A 17,846-nucleotide genomic window follows, 5' to 3' on the forward strand; every position below is an offset into this window, starting at 1 on the left:
CTGGTGTCCTATAACCAGAGATGTCTGCATTAGAGAGGTAGTGTTTGCTTTTGCTCCCCATAAAGACAGCTCCAAGGAGCCTGCATTTTCTTGCAATGATTATAATCAGAGTCCTTTAGAATGAATGCGCAATTCGGCAGAAACTACACTAGAAGAAAAAAAATCTGCAGTAATTGCTGGGCATCTATTTAATGCTGTTGAACTAGTCAGGCACCTCATCTGTGTATAATAAATCTTTCCAGGTCAGGTTTTGGTAATTCATAAAGTGGTCCAGTAGCTGAAAGCTTGGGACACAGCATGAACTCTGAAACAAAATACTTCATGTTGTATTTTCTTTTTCTGTGTACTACTTTGTAATGTAGGCTTTAAACTCTGCTCTGTCTCTGCTGTCAGCTTGAACAGGATGGAACTGAAAATAAGGAATTTTGAGTTGTTTTTTTTAACAGAGTAGTAAATGCTGTACGCTAGCAATGTGTGTCACTTGGAGCATGCAGAAGCCCAGGGTGCTCATCTGGGAGGCTGCGGGTGACTGCTGCTCATGCCAGCCTGTGTGAGACACTTAAACATTTCCGTGTGAGTAGCATTTCAAATTGTTGGGTGGGTGTGCAGTAACAGTTATTCAGGGCGTTGAAAGGTGTCACGTGCAAGGCAGCAAACCCAAGAGCCAGTGTGGTGGCTTCATTGCACTGGAGCAAAGCGGGTGCTCAGGGTGGGCAGCCCTGTTCCAGGCATGGGGAGGGAGGTGCATCTGGTTTCCCAGGGCTGCAGAAGCAGTGGTTGTAGTGAAAGGAGGATGGGATTGAATCCTGCTCTCCAGAGCTTCAGAATCCACTTGTAAGCCTTCACCAGTGACAGAGGCCTAGCTGTGAAATATTTGAGGAGGGTATGTGGCACGGGGAATGTCTCCCTGTGGGAGCAGCACTCCTGGTTGAGTGCCACCTGCAAAGAGGGAGGGGACAGAAAGTTGTTTTATCCCACTGGAGTCAGGGATATGCTGTGGTAGTAATTATTTGTAATCTAGACATACCACTGCGAGTTTTTTCCTGAACAAAATGCTTCTTGAAATGCACTTAATCCATTTTTAACATTACCTAATCTCAAGAATAATCTAAAGTACTCTAAAAAAAAAATTAGACAAATAGAGAAAAATTTTGAATTTTAGGTTCAATTACATTTAAAATTCTGGGATGAAAACAAGAAATGCTGTCATAATTTACTTAAAATATGCCTACAGCAACATTACAGAATCAATTTTACTTCTACTCTTGATTAATTTATGTAATTAATGCAAGATTCATTCATATGAACTTGTGAATTCACCTTGCCCTCATTTGTATTTTCCCCCTGTGGTTGTTTTGTATCTTTAACCTTAGTCTGTTATTTGTGTTTAAGAAAATGCATGTACTAATGGGAAAACTCACATCCATTTGAAAAAGTGTCTAAGGCAGAGCTGTGCTGCCCTCTGAACATTACTTGGGCAGCCAGGAAGGCAGGAGGGGATTTGTGTTTAGGGACTGATGAATGCAGTGAGCATCTCCTTCCAGCTTGTGTATACTGACAGTGCCTGAGGCACACACAGCTGGGAGGGACAGTGGTTCTTGGATGCAGCTGTTAAATTCTGTATTGTCACATATTTCAAAGTGACTTCTATGGGGCTTTTTTCAAGAATTAAACTTCATTATCACCCTGTTAACAAGACGGTCAGTCTGTGGAATTGTGTGCCTCAGACTCAGTGCTTTGGTCTCCTCCTTTCATCGCCCCTCGAGCTGCAGTTGTGCCTTATCACGTTTCACATGCCCAAGTCTCCCCATTTCTGATTTGCGATGCTTGACCCTCCTGCCCGGGAATGTGACGTACAATGCCTGGAGGTTTGGTCGCCTGGTGTGCATCAGTCCGAAGGCAGGCTGCAGACCTGCCCTTTGGTCCTTGTTTTGCTCTTTGACTGGTCCCTCTGATTCCCACACTGCCCTTTGCTCTGGAAAGGTTTGAGAACAAACCATGGAAATGCAGTTCATCATGAACTTAGTAGTTGTTTTATGTTTATAGACTATCCTTCTTTTTACTAGAAACAGGTTAATCAGGCAAGACCAGTTCTACTAGTTCTGTGTGCTTTGGGAGGAGCTGGTGGGGTGGGAAGTGAGAGTCCTGCTCAGCCCTTCATCTGGCACGACATGTGAGGGGAGGACTGCAAAACAGAGGTGTGTTCCTCAGGGAAAGGTGCTGCCAAGATGGTGCAGGTAATGGAGAGCCCACAAAGCTGAGCTCCAGGCCAGCGTTTCCCACCTCACAAATGAGCTTTGGATCCAAATTCAGTAACACCTGTGAAATTACACGAGAACAGCAAATGCATCTGCATTTGTCTACTTCAGTGTTTTAGTCAGTCACTGAACATTATAGGTCTGACATAACTCAGAAAAAGTTCCACATACGCATTACTTCAGATTTGAGATAGCTGCATTGCTGTTGCCAGAAATAAATTTGCCTAAGCCTGTGTCTTCCCCACAGGGGGCTGTTATCACATGGTTCCATTCTATTTTTCTGGCCTTATCTCTTAATTAACTAATCTCTAATAATGCTCTTTCTTTTTTTTTTTTTTTTTTAAATAAGCATTTGTGATCCGTCCCCATTTTCCATTGATTATGCTACAAGAAGTGTCGTCTGTTTTTTACAAACCAACCAAGTCGGGTGTAAATAAGTAACTGTTTTGCTGGGATCCTTTTTTCTTTATATCAGCCTTTAAAATCTCCCCAGGCCATTAGCTAGGAAGTACGTGTGGTGCCTGTGAGCCCGATATAGCATTCCCATGCGCTTTGCTAAGCTGCACACATGTATTTGTGTGGTATTACAAAATGCCCAAGCTCATGTAATGCATGGAGGCTAATCTTATCAATTGTATTAAGGCTACTTAAGAACTAATAGCTTTAAGGAAGCTGTTTATATTTCCTCCTTTAAAGCACTTTAGTCAATGTTCTGTGTCCCTTCAAATAAATGTCACCAGTAAAATAGTGTACTTTTTGTCATTTCTTTAAAAAGTGATGTTTCTTAGGAGTTGACACTTCAAGGCCTTGGGCTGGCTCTCAGATCTGTGTACTTGGATTTAAGCTGGTAATCCATATGGAGGTACCTAAAAAGAAGTGGCCTGGTTTGCATGAATTAAGCTCACATCCTTCTGAAGTTTATTAGTTTGAAAATCAGGGCATGGCTCTGGAAGTCGTCGGATTGCTGCAGGCAGATTTGACTGTGGGAGCTTTAGACTTAAATTTAAAATAAGAACAATGTGTTCTTTTGAATGTTCATTGCAAGTTTGATTTAAATGGGGGGGGCGGGGAAAGAGGCTATAAACCCTGCTTAGCTGATTGTCAAAGATCCTGAGGATGTCAGTGGTTTCACTGGTGGAGCATGACCAGGAGACCATCTCCATGGCTGTGAAGATGTTTTAATTCCTATGTACTGCAAAAGGATGTTATTCAAATAGTACAGCAAATTCGTTTCTAGTAAGAGGCAGGTGATTTAGGAGTCCATTTGCACATCCTGACCTTAGCTGGGTACATGAAAAGAGGAAAGTTTGCTTTCACTTAGAGCATTACATGGAGGCAGGGAAAACCTTCCCACCCACAGGAACACATAAAACAGGTCCAAAAAATGAATTCAGAAGGAAAAAGGCAGTAGTAATGCAAATTAGAGAAATCTGTATTAAACTGTATATATTTAAACATTTTCTTTAAAGAGATCTTTACTTGCCATACAATTTTAATACCTAAATTTACATTTGCAGTCAGCAGAAATATCTTTATCTAGAACAGCATTTGCAGTGTCACAAGAAAGTATATGTAAGATCGGATGAGTGATATATTACATGATATATTTTACAAAGCAGTCGTATAACAGTCTTGTGGTAATCGTGTTACAAAGATCTCCACCAACCAGGAGGCTTTATTTTAGACACTGTTTTTTCCCTGGTTCCAGTACTGTTCATCATAAACCTGTCTCAGATGGTCTCTTTACCTGACTAATACCATTGCTCTGGGAACTGGCTTCTCAATGCGGTGTTGAAAGAATAATTTGACAATTTGTTATGTTGCCGTAGCAGCAAACTGAAAAAAATATAGACCACAAATAACTGGGGAGTCCTGTCTAAATTAATGGCCTAAACCAGATTTCTAGGGCAGCAATAAATCTAGATCTCTTTGAAAAATCAGATGTCTAGTCAAATAACTGGTATAGATCACAGCACGCTGAAGTCTCACAAGGAAAAACTGTAATTAATCCTTGTAACGCAGCTCCTATCCACACGTGACTCCTCTGAAAAGCTCTTCTCTGATACATGTGGGCCACATCGTGTGCCATCCACAGTCCTGCTCTTCTCTAAGGTCCAGCTGGGAGGGGCAGCCGGCCATAGCAACGTCTGACTGAGAAGGGAGGAGTTGCTCTGGTTCGTACGGTTCTGCCATGCAGAGTGTCCCTCAGCAAAACAAGAGATGATAGGCTGTGGTGAGTAGCAAATTGGCTTTTTGTCGGTGCCCATGTTCTAGACAGTCTTATGCACAAAAGAAGAGAGTGACTTTAATTTATTGTAACTAAATTCGTTATCGTAAGTTTAAAGCTTTGGCCAGCTTTGAAAAAGTGAAAGGACACCACAAATACCTGTCAAAATCAAACCTTGCATGCAGATGGCCTGAAACAGCCTGGCCACTGAGATAGAAACTATGGCTTGATGTTCAGACACGTCCTTACCTGTCCTGCCTTGAACTGGTCTGTCCATCCTAGAAGGAGTTTGAACAAAAGCCAGAGAAGCTGAGCACTGCTGGGGCAAGTGCACAAGTGATTAAGAACAAAAACCAGTGGGCTGTGCAATGATTAGGCAGCTGCAAACATGGCTTACTTTGAAGACCAGCCAACGGAAGGGACCTACTGAGAAACCTCTCCGAGGTACACCTTGGAGCAGTAGAGGGTTTTCCCATCCAGAGTAAAAATAAGCATGGTGCCTGGCTTGCAGCAGAGGGACTGAGGTGTCTGCAATAATTTGTGCATGACTGGGGCTTGTTCTCTTGGGTTTCTTTCCCTTTAGCTGAAGTTATCTGGCAGCTGAAGAAAAACTCAAGATGATGCTCTGTTGCCTTACTAGAGGCTGTGCACCACAGCAAACTCTTTCCATGCTTTATTCCAACATGGTATAATGAGAACAGGATCCTCCAGCTATGAGAGTATGTTTAGAGAGATGCAGACTCAAAATGTGCCTTCCCATTGATTTAAAAAATATAATGGCAGGTACCCTATCACCGATAGAAAAGTAAAATTTGCAAAATTTTGCACACTGAGGATTGATTTAAACTTAGTTTTCCCTGGCCTGAAAGTTTGAGGCTTGATGTACTTGTGGATCGATGGTATCCATTTTCCAGGACCCTGAAAAACATTTAAAGTGTGAGTTCCAAGGGGCCATTTTGATTTTGGGTTTCTTTTCTTTTCTTGCCTTAAAAATAGTTGGGCTTGAATATTCTGGAGCAAGCTATGAGGTTACATACTCTGTAAAATGTCCAGAGTAACAGTAACTGGCACATGCTCATAGCACGGATTTGACCCACTACAGAAAGAATCTTCTAAGCTTCTGTGTAGAATTTAAATACAAGGTGCAGCGTAAGTCTACAACACATGCATTCAAGATATACAGCCTGCAGAAAGCCCTGAGAAACAAACCCCATGAATCTTACCTTAATGTTGTTTTCATGATGCTTGGCTGCTTCATTAAATTATGATTTTTTCTTAGTGTATAAATTCTCAGCATAAGTTTGCATTTGTTCTATGTACATCTTAAGAATACAGCAGAAAATACCATTGCTTAGCACATTAACAAAAATCACATTATATGAGAGGTTTGTCAAAATACCTGTATACTAAGTTATATACAATTCTAGAAATCCTCCTTCCTTTCAATTCTAACATGTTACTCTCCAGAAACCCAATCTGTTTGTCTTTAAAAGCTGAAATATAGAAATTGTACTGATAAAACATCTTGAACAAAAAATATTAACTTTTCAAATTTCACTTTTAATTTCAAAATAAGGTGGAATGGATCACTGTGTGATGCCAGCAATTTTTTTTATTTTTTTTATTTTTTTTTTAATTTTTAAACTAACTTTCCCTGATATGAGAACACGTGAATATTGTGAGTCCTAGTTGGGATCATATCCCCAAAAAGATATGGATATGGTGTACTCACATTGCGGATAAGAGTATTATCCCAAGGTGCACTATGTTGTATGCTCCCATATACAAAAAAGAACATGCACAGAAATGTGTATTCTGATGGTTGATACATAACTTTTAAAATGTAGATATTCACAATTCTCAGTTTGTTTTATTTTTCTCTGAGGAAAAAGTCCACATCAATTAGCAGCTCAACTGACCGTTGTGATGGCTGGCGTCTTCCCTCCTTCCTCTCCTTCGGCCCCTTCGGCTCCTGCTTCCACCTGATTGAACTTACCAAGCTTTTTCAAATTCTCCAGTGCAGATTTAAAAGTGTCCTTCAGGCTGTTCTCCAGCACCCACCCTTCACTTTCACATTCAGGGTCTTCGGGGTTTGGAATGCTTTCCAGAGAGGTGTGTAGAAGGCGCAAGCCAATCATCACCGATATCTGTGCCAGGCAATGGAAGACAGAGAGTGTCAGCCAAACATGGATACTCCTCCTCCATCCTCACTGTCCTCTGCTATCAGCAGCCCTGGCTGGTGGTGTGAACCAAATGCCAAAGGAACCAACTTGCCACAGCTTAAGGGCTGTGAGAATCCTCTGAACAAGAGGAGATCCTGAGCAACCTTCCCCCTTGAGATGCCCAGGAGGAAAATGTCCCTTCAAGAGTAGGAAAGAAGGTGGAGTTCTGAAATGGGTGAGCACCACGGGAAGCATGACACTCAGTCAGCAATGAGTGGAGGTATCACCTTATGAAGGAAGTACGTGCTGGCTGCTGTGGAACAGCACCTTTGAAGGGCCATGTGCACAAGGGACCATTCTTCATGGCCCCTCACAGGGTCAGTGCCTCCTGGGAGGTTTCAGTGCAACCCCTGCTCCTCTACACTAGATATCCATAAAGCAGTTTTTATGTGGAACAACGTCCTTTGCCACCATCCACTTAATTTTAACTCTAAATATTTTTACTTTGCATTGACCTTAATATGTTTGGTGAATATATTAAGCTGATCAAGGAAATATTCATGAATCAGCATCTCTGCAGAACAGAGCAGCATTAGGATTTGAGCCATCACTGTCTACTTCAAATTCTGGTTTTGTTTTTATATAGGGATGTGCATATAAGGAAATTAAAGCAGCAGGGGTATCTCTCACTGGTTCCATCTAAAACTCATATCTATTTCAGTTAAATATTACCAAGTCCCAGCAGCCCTGAATAAGGTGGTTTTTTCTACTGTATTTTGCTGGTGTAACACCTCTGACACTGGCAACACCCCACACCTGCCTCCAGAGAGAAAAAGTGGTTTTAACCAGTCTCCTCCTTTCTAACACTGTTCAGAACAATCTGACCTCCACTGTTGTGGTGCTTATGAAGAAAAGTAATCAATCAGATTGAAGCAGAGAAAAAGAAAAGGCAGTACCCAGAAGAGCCAGCCTGGTGACGTGGTAGAGCAGGTGGTCAGGATGGGACAGCAGTAAGATTAGTTTAGTCTTTCACATGCTGGGTAAAGCTAAGATTGAGAACATTTAATGTTGTCCATGACCTCGTAGGATTTGTTCTGTAAGGGAAGTACAATGCCCCCACTACCCTATCCAAATTACCACAGAACTGATTACTTCTGGTCCTCCTAAACCCTAATGGCTAAAGAGGGCAGCAGATTTGAAGTTGGGATTCAGCCACATAGCATGGCCAATGGCAGTATTCACATCTGGCCTTTGGCCTCGAGGGACTGCTCAAGCATGTGCTTCCACGGACCATTCATTAGCCTGTCTACTGTGGTCATCCTACTTGTGTAGAATCAGTGTCTCTAAACTCTTGGAAGACCAAACTACACTTGGTTACTCTCAAAATTTGCAGATGTTCGTATTTCTCTGTCTTCGTTCAAGATCAGAAAGGGAAAAACGTTGGTCAAACAAACAAGCTTCATCAAATACTTCCATATCCAAAGGCAAATTTTCATACTTTCTAACATAATGCATGACTTGCCACACACTGGTCCTCAAGGAAGTTTCTAGTGGCCCTCACTCTGGAAATAATCTTATCTAGCCTATACTATGATGACTTGAATTAGTTGAAGCACTATTCCATAAAAGTCATCAGAATTGACAAATCCCGTCACATTAGTCTTGAGATTTAAAGTCTTTGACATCTTCCTTCCTCTCTGAGTCACAGTTTTCCTGTTCTCAGTCACAGGACTGATATCTTCGAACTTCAATGCTGTTGCCAGTACAAAATAACAGGGCTGGATGCAGAAGGTGGCCTCCATGTTGCTCTCTACTTGTGCTGCCTCACTGCATGTCAGCAGGAGTTTTGTTTTGTGATTGACTTGCCAAGTCCCACTATTTGACAGCTGAAGTAGCTGTTCTTGCAGGCTTCCTGGCTGGCTCTAAGTCACTAAATATGGTCCTGCTTTATAAAGGGAATGTGCCTGTGCAGCAGGGAGCAACTGACCAGCCTTCAGATGAGATTTTGTGACATTTTCTCTCAGTTTAAAACATTGTTTTCTTAAAAATCTTGCTTAGAAAGATTTGGGGTCCCTGAAGCTGAGATTCCTTAAAAGCAGTGCAAAACGTTTGGGCTCTTGTCACCTCCACTGACCCGAGCCTGAGGAGAAGAGAATCCAGGAAGTTTGAGACAAGTATCTGGTAAATTTTTCTGTCTCCTATATGATCACACCAGAGACTTGGACTTGGACTTGGACTTGGACTAACAGTTTTGCTGAAGTCTTGCACCAGGGAAGGCATAACTTGATGCACCAGTATATGCTGGGGGTGACTGGCTGAAAGTAGCTTGGCAGCAAAGGACCTTGGGGTCCCGGGGGACACCAAGTTGTCCATGAGCCAGCAGTGTGCCCTTGTGGCAAGTGGGCAAATGGTATCCTGGGCTGCTTTAGACAAAGAATTGCTAGCAGGATGAGGAATGTGATATTTCTCCTCTACTCAACCCTGGTGAGGCCACAGTTAGACCTCCAGCCTTAACCAGTCTGTGACTCTGAGCTGTAAAGCTGAGCTTAACTGCAATCCAGCAGAGAAGGCCGGGGCATCAGGGCCCCAGCGCTGGTCCAGTCTTGCTGAGTGATGATTTCCCTGGCCAACAGACAAACTGTCATGGAAACTCTTGTCATTTTACATCAACTTTAAAGCAGCAGGAAGAACACAGCCACAGTGTTTCTCCAGGGCTAGGGATGGACAGGGTGAGCTGGTGTATCCCCTGCACCACAGCAGGCTCAGCCCCTCAGTCTGGGCCAACAGAGCGAACTGTGTCCATCTGGAGTGTCCCTGCTGCCCGTGGCCTGGTTTTGAAGATTACCAGTTCACTCTCCAGCACAGGACGTGTAATGTGCCTCCTGCTCGTGTCACTGCTCTCCTGGAGCTCAGTGCTGGGCTCCCTCTGTGGCACCACATGTGAGGTGAATTGCAGGGTCTTGGCCTTTGCAGTAGCTGTGACCTATTGCAACCCATGTGTTTGTACAGGTGAAGGACCTGGAGCATCTCAGGAACGAGCCTCACTCTATTCCTTTTGAAATGCTCTATTCAGGGCACCCTTGAACCCCTCATTTCCTCTTTGCTGGCTGAGGTGGGTCAAGAAGACATCCAGGCTTGCTCTGCTTGACCTTCTGCAGTGAAGCCCATCTGTTTGCCAGGGTTTAGCCTGAGGCGGCTTAGCTAGAGCAGGGTGTGATCTTTTTTTGTCACCCTCATGACCAGTTGTCACTCATGGGAAGCCTACAGCTTTTGTTAGTAAAAGCAGCATCTAGATAATACATTATCATTCTTTTCAAATAGAAGTTTTGATATTCCAAAACAGGTTCATTCTTCCTTGCCCTTAATATAGAAAGGTTAAACGTGAACGGCCTTCCCTGAGATCCCTACACGTTTGGCACATTATGTTTTCCTACAGCTCAAAATAACAGCTGTGATTAGTGTTTCCCTCCACGCTCTGCCCCCTCCCCACACCGCAATACCAACAACCCTGCTGGAGGAGTTCTCTGCGGCCCTCGGAAGGGCTTTGCTGGCTTGAACTCACAGTGGCGCCAGGTACAAAGCAAACCAGGATGCTCCTTTGCTTCTGCACTTTTCTGTAACTTCCCAGAAAGTCAGTCCAAGGGGAAATGAGAAGCACAGAGCCAGCACAATCACTGCCCACTGGACATACCCTGCTCAGATCCAAACTTACCTTGGCCAGGATTTGGGACTTCTGCTGCCCTCCTACTCAGTATAAAATTGTTTCCTATCTTGACTGGAATGTACTAAATTATGTCTGCTTCCTGCTTGGCTTCCTCCCTTCAGTTTGCCTTAAAAGCAGAGGGAGTTTGAGACCCAAATCTGGACCCTTTATGGAGGACTATCAGGCAAGTCATAAATATTTAGGAGAGCAAGTTATTATAACCCAGGATTGTGTTGTTTGTTAAAAGCTTTGCCCTGAGAGTCCTCTGATTGCCTGGAAAAAAGTCTCATCTACTATTTTGAAAAAGATGAAGGAAAGAAGATATCTTATTTCTCATTATGCCACAGGTTGAAAAAAATACCCAGATGTACTTTGAAGAATTACACATAAAATACTGCATTTTTATCACTGCTATTAATGTTAACATATCACTGTCATTAACCTCTTACAAGTCAGCAGAGGTATGTTACAGGTGCCTAATCAAGACTTTTTGCAGCTGGCATTAGTATTTTTGTGCATTTTTCCCCTGAGTTTTTGAATTTCTTCATGATTTTCACATATACCTGAAATACCCTTCTCTTAAAGTACTCTGCCCTTGAATCTGGATTGAAATATGAGCTTCTTTTTTTTTTTTACCAGAATAACAGCATTACAGGGAGGTAGTACAGTTCTCTGCCATTCAGAGTAGTTATTTTTAAAACAACACAACACAGAGTAACTTTATGTTTTTTTTTTTCAATTTACAGATTATCTGGGTAGGTGTTTATTTTCTAAAAAGAATCTCCATTCCTGGAAGGCTGTATCAAAACATAGTGCATCTTTTTTCAATTTGCATGTATCTAAATATTTTAAAAGCCAGCTGAATCATTTAAAATTGGCAATGCCACTTGCAACAGCCATTTCAAGGATTGGAAAGGGTCTGCTGCACTCTGTGTCACACAGTGAGCTGTACCCTCACCTCTGTCCTCTGGTCCTGCCTTACCTCCTCATCCAGCACCTCACATGCCAACTCTTGTGCCACTGCCAGCCCACGCTCCCTGAGTATTAGTATTGATTAAACCCCAGCTAGAAAACTGGCCACCTCCCAGAGGCAGGAGGGCATGTTTTCCTCACACTGAATCAATAGTATTTCAGGAGCAAAGCCGCACTTTGGGTTATGGTGCCCACAGACACCAGCAGTATTGGCAGCTGTTTGCATACGCATAGTGGTTTTGAGAAGCAGAATAAAATAAATTTAATCCACCTGCTCCGCCTAAACCACTTTTTCTGCCCAAAAACCTTGGTGGATCTGATGAAAGACCTTAAACCAAATGCTGCCCTGAAGCTGGACACTGTGCATGGCTTTAGGTCTTATTTTCATCAGCAAGTAAACCTCTTGATTGCACTTTCCGTTCCACAAATTACTGCCAACATTTTGTGTATTTCTCATTCCCCACAAATGATGACACGTGAAATTAATGCATCTGGACAGCAGAGCCCCCACTGTCTCTTCCCTGCTCAGCACCTTATATTTGGCAGAAAATCAGTCCCTTTTTCCCCTCTTGCTGTGGGATGCTTGAGGCTCTGGCCCCTTGCTCTGCAAGGGAGGTATGTAATCCCACACCCACTCTATGCTTCCCAGCTCTGTCTCCAGTCTGAGACCTTTTGGGCCTTATGCAGATGTTCACTATTAGATGTTCACTATTAGAAGTTTTCTCAGCTGGTGATTTATTTTAAATAGATTTGACCTTTAACTGAACAGTCCACGCTGAAAAACACTCTGCTCTGCCAGAGCTGGTGCTTCAGCGAAGTGGGGCTGAGAGGAGAGGGTTACCTCAAAAAGCCAGACGAGGAGGGTGACGGCACCCATGGAGCTCATCATGCCGCTGTAGTAGTTCAGGAGGGCTTCCCGACAGCCACGGTTCCACAGGTTGAGCTCCTCCGTTTGGTAGTCGTAGCTGTAGTGAGCTGAGTTGTTGGTGACCTGGTACTGGATGCAGGGTCTTGGGGAGCTCGGGTTGCAGCAGCTAAAGGGGACGCCGTCCACTAAGTACCTTCCGTCCACGTTGCTTTTGATCCGACTATGGGCAAGGGCAGAAGGAAGCGTGAATACACACATACAACACACACACCATACAAAGATATAGGGGAGCAAACTTGCACGAAGAAGGAAAGCAAAGACAAGGAGAATTTTCCACTGTGCCTCCTGACCATGCCATTCCTTCACATCCGCTGTTCATATGGTGGTGTTTGTCCTGGGTATTTCTCCTCTCTGAAATCCTTTTCTATGTCAAGGCTACACTGAGTCTGTAAATAACTCCTCATGACAGAAACGTGTGTTCTTGGGTCACTTCTTCAAAGAAATTAATTTTTAGCAAAAGTAAATGGCAGAGAGAAACTGTAGTAGGGGCAGTTAGAAAAGAGTGATCACAGCATAGTTAATGTGGAAGGGAGATGCTGGAAGTGACCTGACAGCCTTAGGACCCACCATATCCAGCTAGACCATTGATCCAGCAAAGCTAATAGCTTCTCTTTGATGATAGTAGCTCCAGAGAGGGGTTATGCATTTATTCTTGGCTTGGGAAGACAGCCAGTATTTGAAACATGAAATGTGCTTCAGCAAAAGGACGTTGCAAAATTTCCCAAATTCCTTGCGGGAACTTCCCAGCTACTGTTCATTTGACACTGTGGTTGTTCTCCATAAAGAGTCATTCAGTCTGGTGCCTTACAAGATGTTTAGGTAAGAGATACCTTAGAAGGCAAATAGTTCCACTGGCACTACATAAAAAAACTATAATAAGAGAACTGCAACTCTAACACACACCATTTTCCTTAGAAAATGACAGAATGGAAAGCTGCAGTGATCTAGAAAGGTGAAAAAAAATCTGAGTGTTACTTGTAGCTTTCTATATGGATAATATAAAATTGTGTCAGAGAGAGAGTGATGATTGCAACAGTCCGATAAAGGAAAATTCCACCTTGCAGTCATGACCCAAATATATCCAAACACTTGCAGTTGAAGTTTTATCTCTAGATGGAAAGTGTGCTCTGAATTAGGTCTAATTCACATTCATGTGTAAATGCTCCACCAGTTTCAGAGGGATTGGATCAGGCCTTCACTCTACAAATAATATAAAGATCACATTGTGGGGGACAGACTCCCACCTTCCCTGGAATTAAGGAGCGCTTTGCTATTGATTTCAAAGGGGCGGGACTATCCCACCAGGAATGTGAGCAGAGATTGTGTACCACCACGTAGTACAAATCTTGAATTCACTGACATCCATTTGTAGATTTTTAATGCCCTACTTCCTGCCTCAGTAGTACAAAGAAATTACCTTGAGTCTCAGTTCCAAACAAGGCATCAATTATTAAGGACAGTATAACCTTGTTTTCCCTCTGTGCATTGCCCTTCCACTGCTGCTGGATTAAGTTACAGCTCTCAAATCTCCATATAATGCTGGCAAGTTTTTTTCAAGGAGTTATTTATACCCGTGGGCGTATCTTCACAATGGAAATGCTCCGTTATTAAATAGAGAATGTATTTGTTACAACCCTGCAGTGCAATGGGTTAAGTCTGTAACAGTTTTCACTATGAAGTCCTCCCTCAGAATTGCAAAAACAACCAGACCACCCAACAAGTCAAAACAACATGCAGAGAGACACACAAGTGAAATACCACTTACACAATCAGGCCCGGACCCCAAGAGATACACCAAGCTTTTTTTAAAATTAATTCAGACATTTTTGACACAGGCAGTACATTTAAAAGGCACATTGCTTCCAGTTTACAGGACCCATTGTGCAACCATAGAGTATGAATGTTACAAGTAATGTTCCCAAAGAACCTTGAGTAACCATCTCTTTCTCTGATGCTTAATTTTTTAGAAGGTTGCGGGTATTTATGCCCAATGCTAATTTTTTAATTTCAAAGGTGCATTTTGTTCTTGTGTTTATTTTCTGCTTGAGCTTACTGCACCTAACCTGATTTTGGGATTATAGCCTCTTTGGGCAGTGACATCAAAGCCATTAAGGTGTTTCTGATCAACAATCTGCTCTGGTTTGTATAGAGGAAATAAGCGCTGGTTTCATGTGAGGTTTTAAAAAATTAGGCACAGGAGAGAACTTAAAATGCATTTGGCTACAAGGGCCACTGCGTAAAGCTAGGAACATCAATAGGTGTTGATGCTCAGTATTATCACAGTGCTGAAGCAATCCATCAAATGAATATAAAAACAAAATTCTAAATATTAAGGATCTAAACCACATAAATTATCGGTAAACTGTTACTGCTTCTATTTATTTCCACTAGACTGATTCATTGCCAATATCTTAAGTGGAGTTTTAGAAGTGGTATCAACAGTACATATCCAGGGAATTCTTTTTTTTAGGAAGTTAATAAATCACATCGAAATCTGCCTTAGGACAAGTGAACTTCTGATACTTTCCTATTCATTTTGGGAGTTGGTATGTGTGGCTCAACGTAAAAAGACAGTAAAAAATATTAAGTCTGTTTACATTGAGCTGAGTAAGAATATGCTTTATATTTCATGTTCTGGATAACTTCAGAGGAATTTGTCAGGGGAGGAGGCAATCTAGCTGATCGCTTGGTATGCTTATTATGCAAGAGCAGAGAAAGACCTCATTTCGTACAAATCCCCTTCCAGTCAGTGCCTGGGGGGACATACATTTCTTGAGGATAACACTGATCAAATAACGATGCTATGTGATACAAACCCCACTAAATCACTTACTCTTTCACTTCTTTGGAGCTGAAGTCCAGATATCTGTTGCTGATCCACTGAATTTCGAACCAGTCTTTGTAGCCGTTGTTCCCACAGCATTTGAACTCAATTTGGAGCATGTCGATGGTCTTCTTCATGAAGCATCTTCCAGGGGTGTCTGTGTCCCGGTAGAACTTCATGCCATTCTTGAGCCCTTGGGCCAGTGTGCTGTCCAGAGAGCCCCGCATGAGAAAGCAAATCAGAGCAACGAAGAAAACGAGGATGTTAAAGATGAAGCATAGTGCCAGGTAAGGTTTCAGCATAGGCTTCCACTTGGCAAATTTAGCGGGATCCAGAGAATCGTAACAAATCTTTCCAGCAAAACCATTGAAGGCGCAGGATAATATACCCATCAATATCAAAGAATTGGGCACAAAGTGGCTTTCATTATTGTCCATCACTTCGCTTCGCTTCCGGAGTTCAATTTTGAGGAACAATCCCATGCTAAAAACAAGGATTCCAGCAAACACTGAAAACCAGTTCATGAGCCATAGTCCCTGCGCTAGTTTTACCCGTTTCTTCTGATTGAATTTGACTTTCAGCAGTGCCATCTTTGTAATGGGAGGTGTTGGAAGATTTCACAGCCTGGACCCCTCTTCTCAGCGTAAGCAACTTGAGGAAGAACCATTCAGGCGTTGGAAGAGACCCCAAATGGCACATCAGGAAGCGAGCCACTGCAGAGTCCTTCCATCTTGAACTCCCCTGGTTAGGATTCAAGCAAGTAAAATATTCAAAGGTCCCAATTAACAACTTCACATTAGTGAGAATAATGGGCAATTAGCACCTACAACTATTTCTGGTGGTTTCTTCCAAGTAAAGGAGAAACGGTCTCAAGGTTTCAAATGATTTGATCTGGATCTGCAAGACGTCATTCTAATACCTTTAATCATTTGATCCAATTTGGAGAAATGTCTGTCAACAGATGAGTGGAAGTAATCCCTCATTTTACTATTTAGTAGATTTGTGCTCTCTTACGATAGGCTGGGCAGAATATGAAAACCCAAGATATAAAAAGATCTTTGTTGCCAGAAGAATATGGATCCTTTGAGGAAAGAGGAAGAAGGCTCTGGGTTAAAAAAGAGCCCTTAAAAAAGGCTGCTTGTATACAAACATATACTCCCCCAACATGATCCTGATTTATTCATATCTACAGCCAAAAACAACTTTCTAGTCCTTATCCTTCTGTGTTGACTTGAAATGACATCCTGTGGCTTATGTGTTCTGAAAGCAGATAAGCGTGTAGTTTACGGTGACCTAAAAAAACTAAGCTTGGCATTTTCTTGTACCATCTTGGGTTGTACCATCTCTGGATCTTGGCAGGAGAGGAGGAGAAAGGAAAAGTGCAGAGAAACTCAATAAATAAACCCTGGGCTGAAATCTAGAGGTGCTTTTATAAAAAGTGAGCTGGTACGAGCAGCTTACTGGATAATCACCAGGCCAGGGAGAGGAGCAGGGCTGGCCAAGGAGACCCCCCTGGGAGCTTACACCAGGGAGGAATTCAACTCAGCAGCTGGAGAGACACCTCAGGGGTCCTTGGGGTCTGCTGAGGCACTTGAAGCCTGGCTCCACTTTCATGCTGTAGTGGGCAGAAAAGGATAGGTGCAATCCTCTTCTTTGGCAGTGGCCTTCCTCCTCGTAACACACAGCTGTTTCCAACAAGCTGAGGTGCTGGGCTTTCACTCTCCCATTGCTTGAGGAGTTTTACTCGATTTGAAATATCATCTCCCACTCCCCCCTTGCCCCATAGATGTTCAGAGCTACTGGGAAAATCCTGAGGCTGGCTCACCTCCTGCCACCACAAAGCAAAATTAACCTCAGGCAACCTCCAACAATGGAAAATTAACCTGCAGGTGTGTGAGGACATGGGCGCTAATGCCGCAGGGGAGAAAGGAGCAGCCCAAGAAGGAGGACTGGGAGGTTTTGCTCCAGCCCTTCAACCAGACCTGCTGATGCCACAACCAGGATACCCTGGGGGCATCCTCTAGTGGCTGCCAGCAGTATGGCCACCAGCCTTCAAGAAGAGACAGGGGAAGGGGACCTGCCCAGGAGGAAGGCAAGTGTGAAAAATAATAGTAATAATTAAAAAACTCAAGCACTGAAGAATAGTATTTTGATGTCTGCTGCTGTGTGGTACTATGGGTGCTGCTCAGCTACCACTTGAGATCCTGGAATGCTCAAAGTCCTTTCAACAAGGACAAAAGCTAGGAAGCTGCTACTTCTTCCTATGCTAACAGAAGGTTTTTGTGGTGGACCTTTCCTGGCCCATCCTCGTGCTATTGCTGAGACCTGGAGAGCAGCTGGTAACTGGGATTTTTCTAAAGCAAGCCTGGTTGTTCACATTGCTGCTGCCCTTGCTAGTGAGCGGTGAGCGTGTAAGGGAAAGGAGGAAGGTGATTATCCATTGAGGCTGTTCTCTCTGCTTGCTGTGAAGTGGATAAGTGCTGTTTCTTGAGAGAGCCCATTAAATGTTTTTGAGCAGTAAGCCATAGTGCTGAAATAACATCTCTCCTGACTTCTTGGCAAAACATCCCACAACCATGCAGCACATGTTACGTTTTACTGACTTTTCAGGGCTCAGCTAAGAAACTTGAGGTAGTTGGAATGTGTATCTATCTGACAGCCTAAAGTTAATTCGAGATAAAGGAACTTGAAACCATTTCCTTTCTTGTCAGTGATGACATAATGAAACTGCAATTATAAGTGGAAAGAATTTTCTATCAGGTCTGTGGATCA

The 17,846-nt window shown here is 42.9% G+C and overlaps 1 protein-coding gene across 1 annotated transcript; it reads right to left on the minus strand.

The window, feature by feature from the left end:
• Positions 1-3,694: 3,694 nt before the first annotated feature.
• Positions 3,695-16,646, minus strand: PRPH2 (peripherin 2). The gene is made up of 3 exons (XM_027750314.2): positions 15,084-16,646; positions 12,164-12,410; positions 3,695-6,632 (listed from the first exon to the last, which is right to left on the minus strand). The coding sequence occupies exons 1-3, from the start codon at positions 15,662-15,664 to the stop codon at positions 6,396-6,398; spliced, it is 1,065 nt and encodes a 354-aa protein (XP_027606115.1). The 5' UTR covers positions 15,665-16,646; the 3' UTR covers positions 3,695-6,395.
• Positions 16,647-17,846: the final 1,200 nt, after the last annotated feature.

The sequence above is a fragment of the Pipra filicauda genome, unplaced genomic scaffold (assembly GCF_003945595.2).
Source record: "Pipra filicauda isolate LSUMZ 115617 unplaced genomic scaffold, ASM394559v2 scaffold51_size4534324_pilon, whole genome shotgun sequence".
NCBI classification, from domain to species: domain Eukaryota; kingdom Metazoa; phylum Chordata; class Aves; order Passeriformes; family Pipridae; genus Pipra; species Pipra filicauda.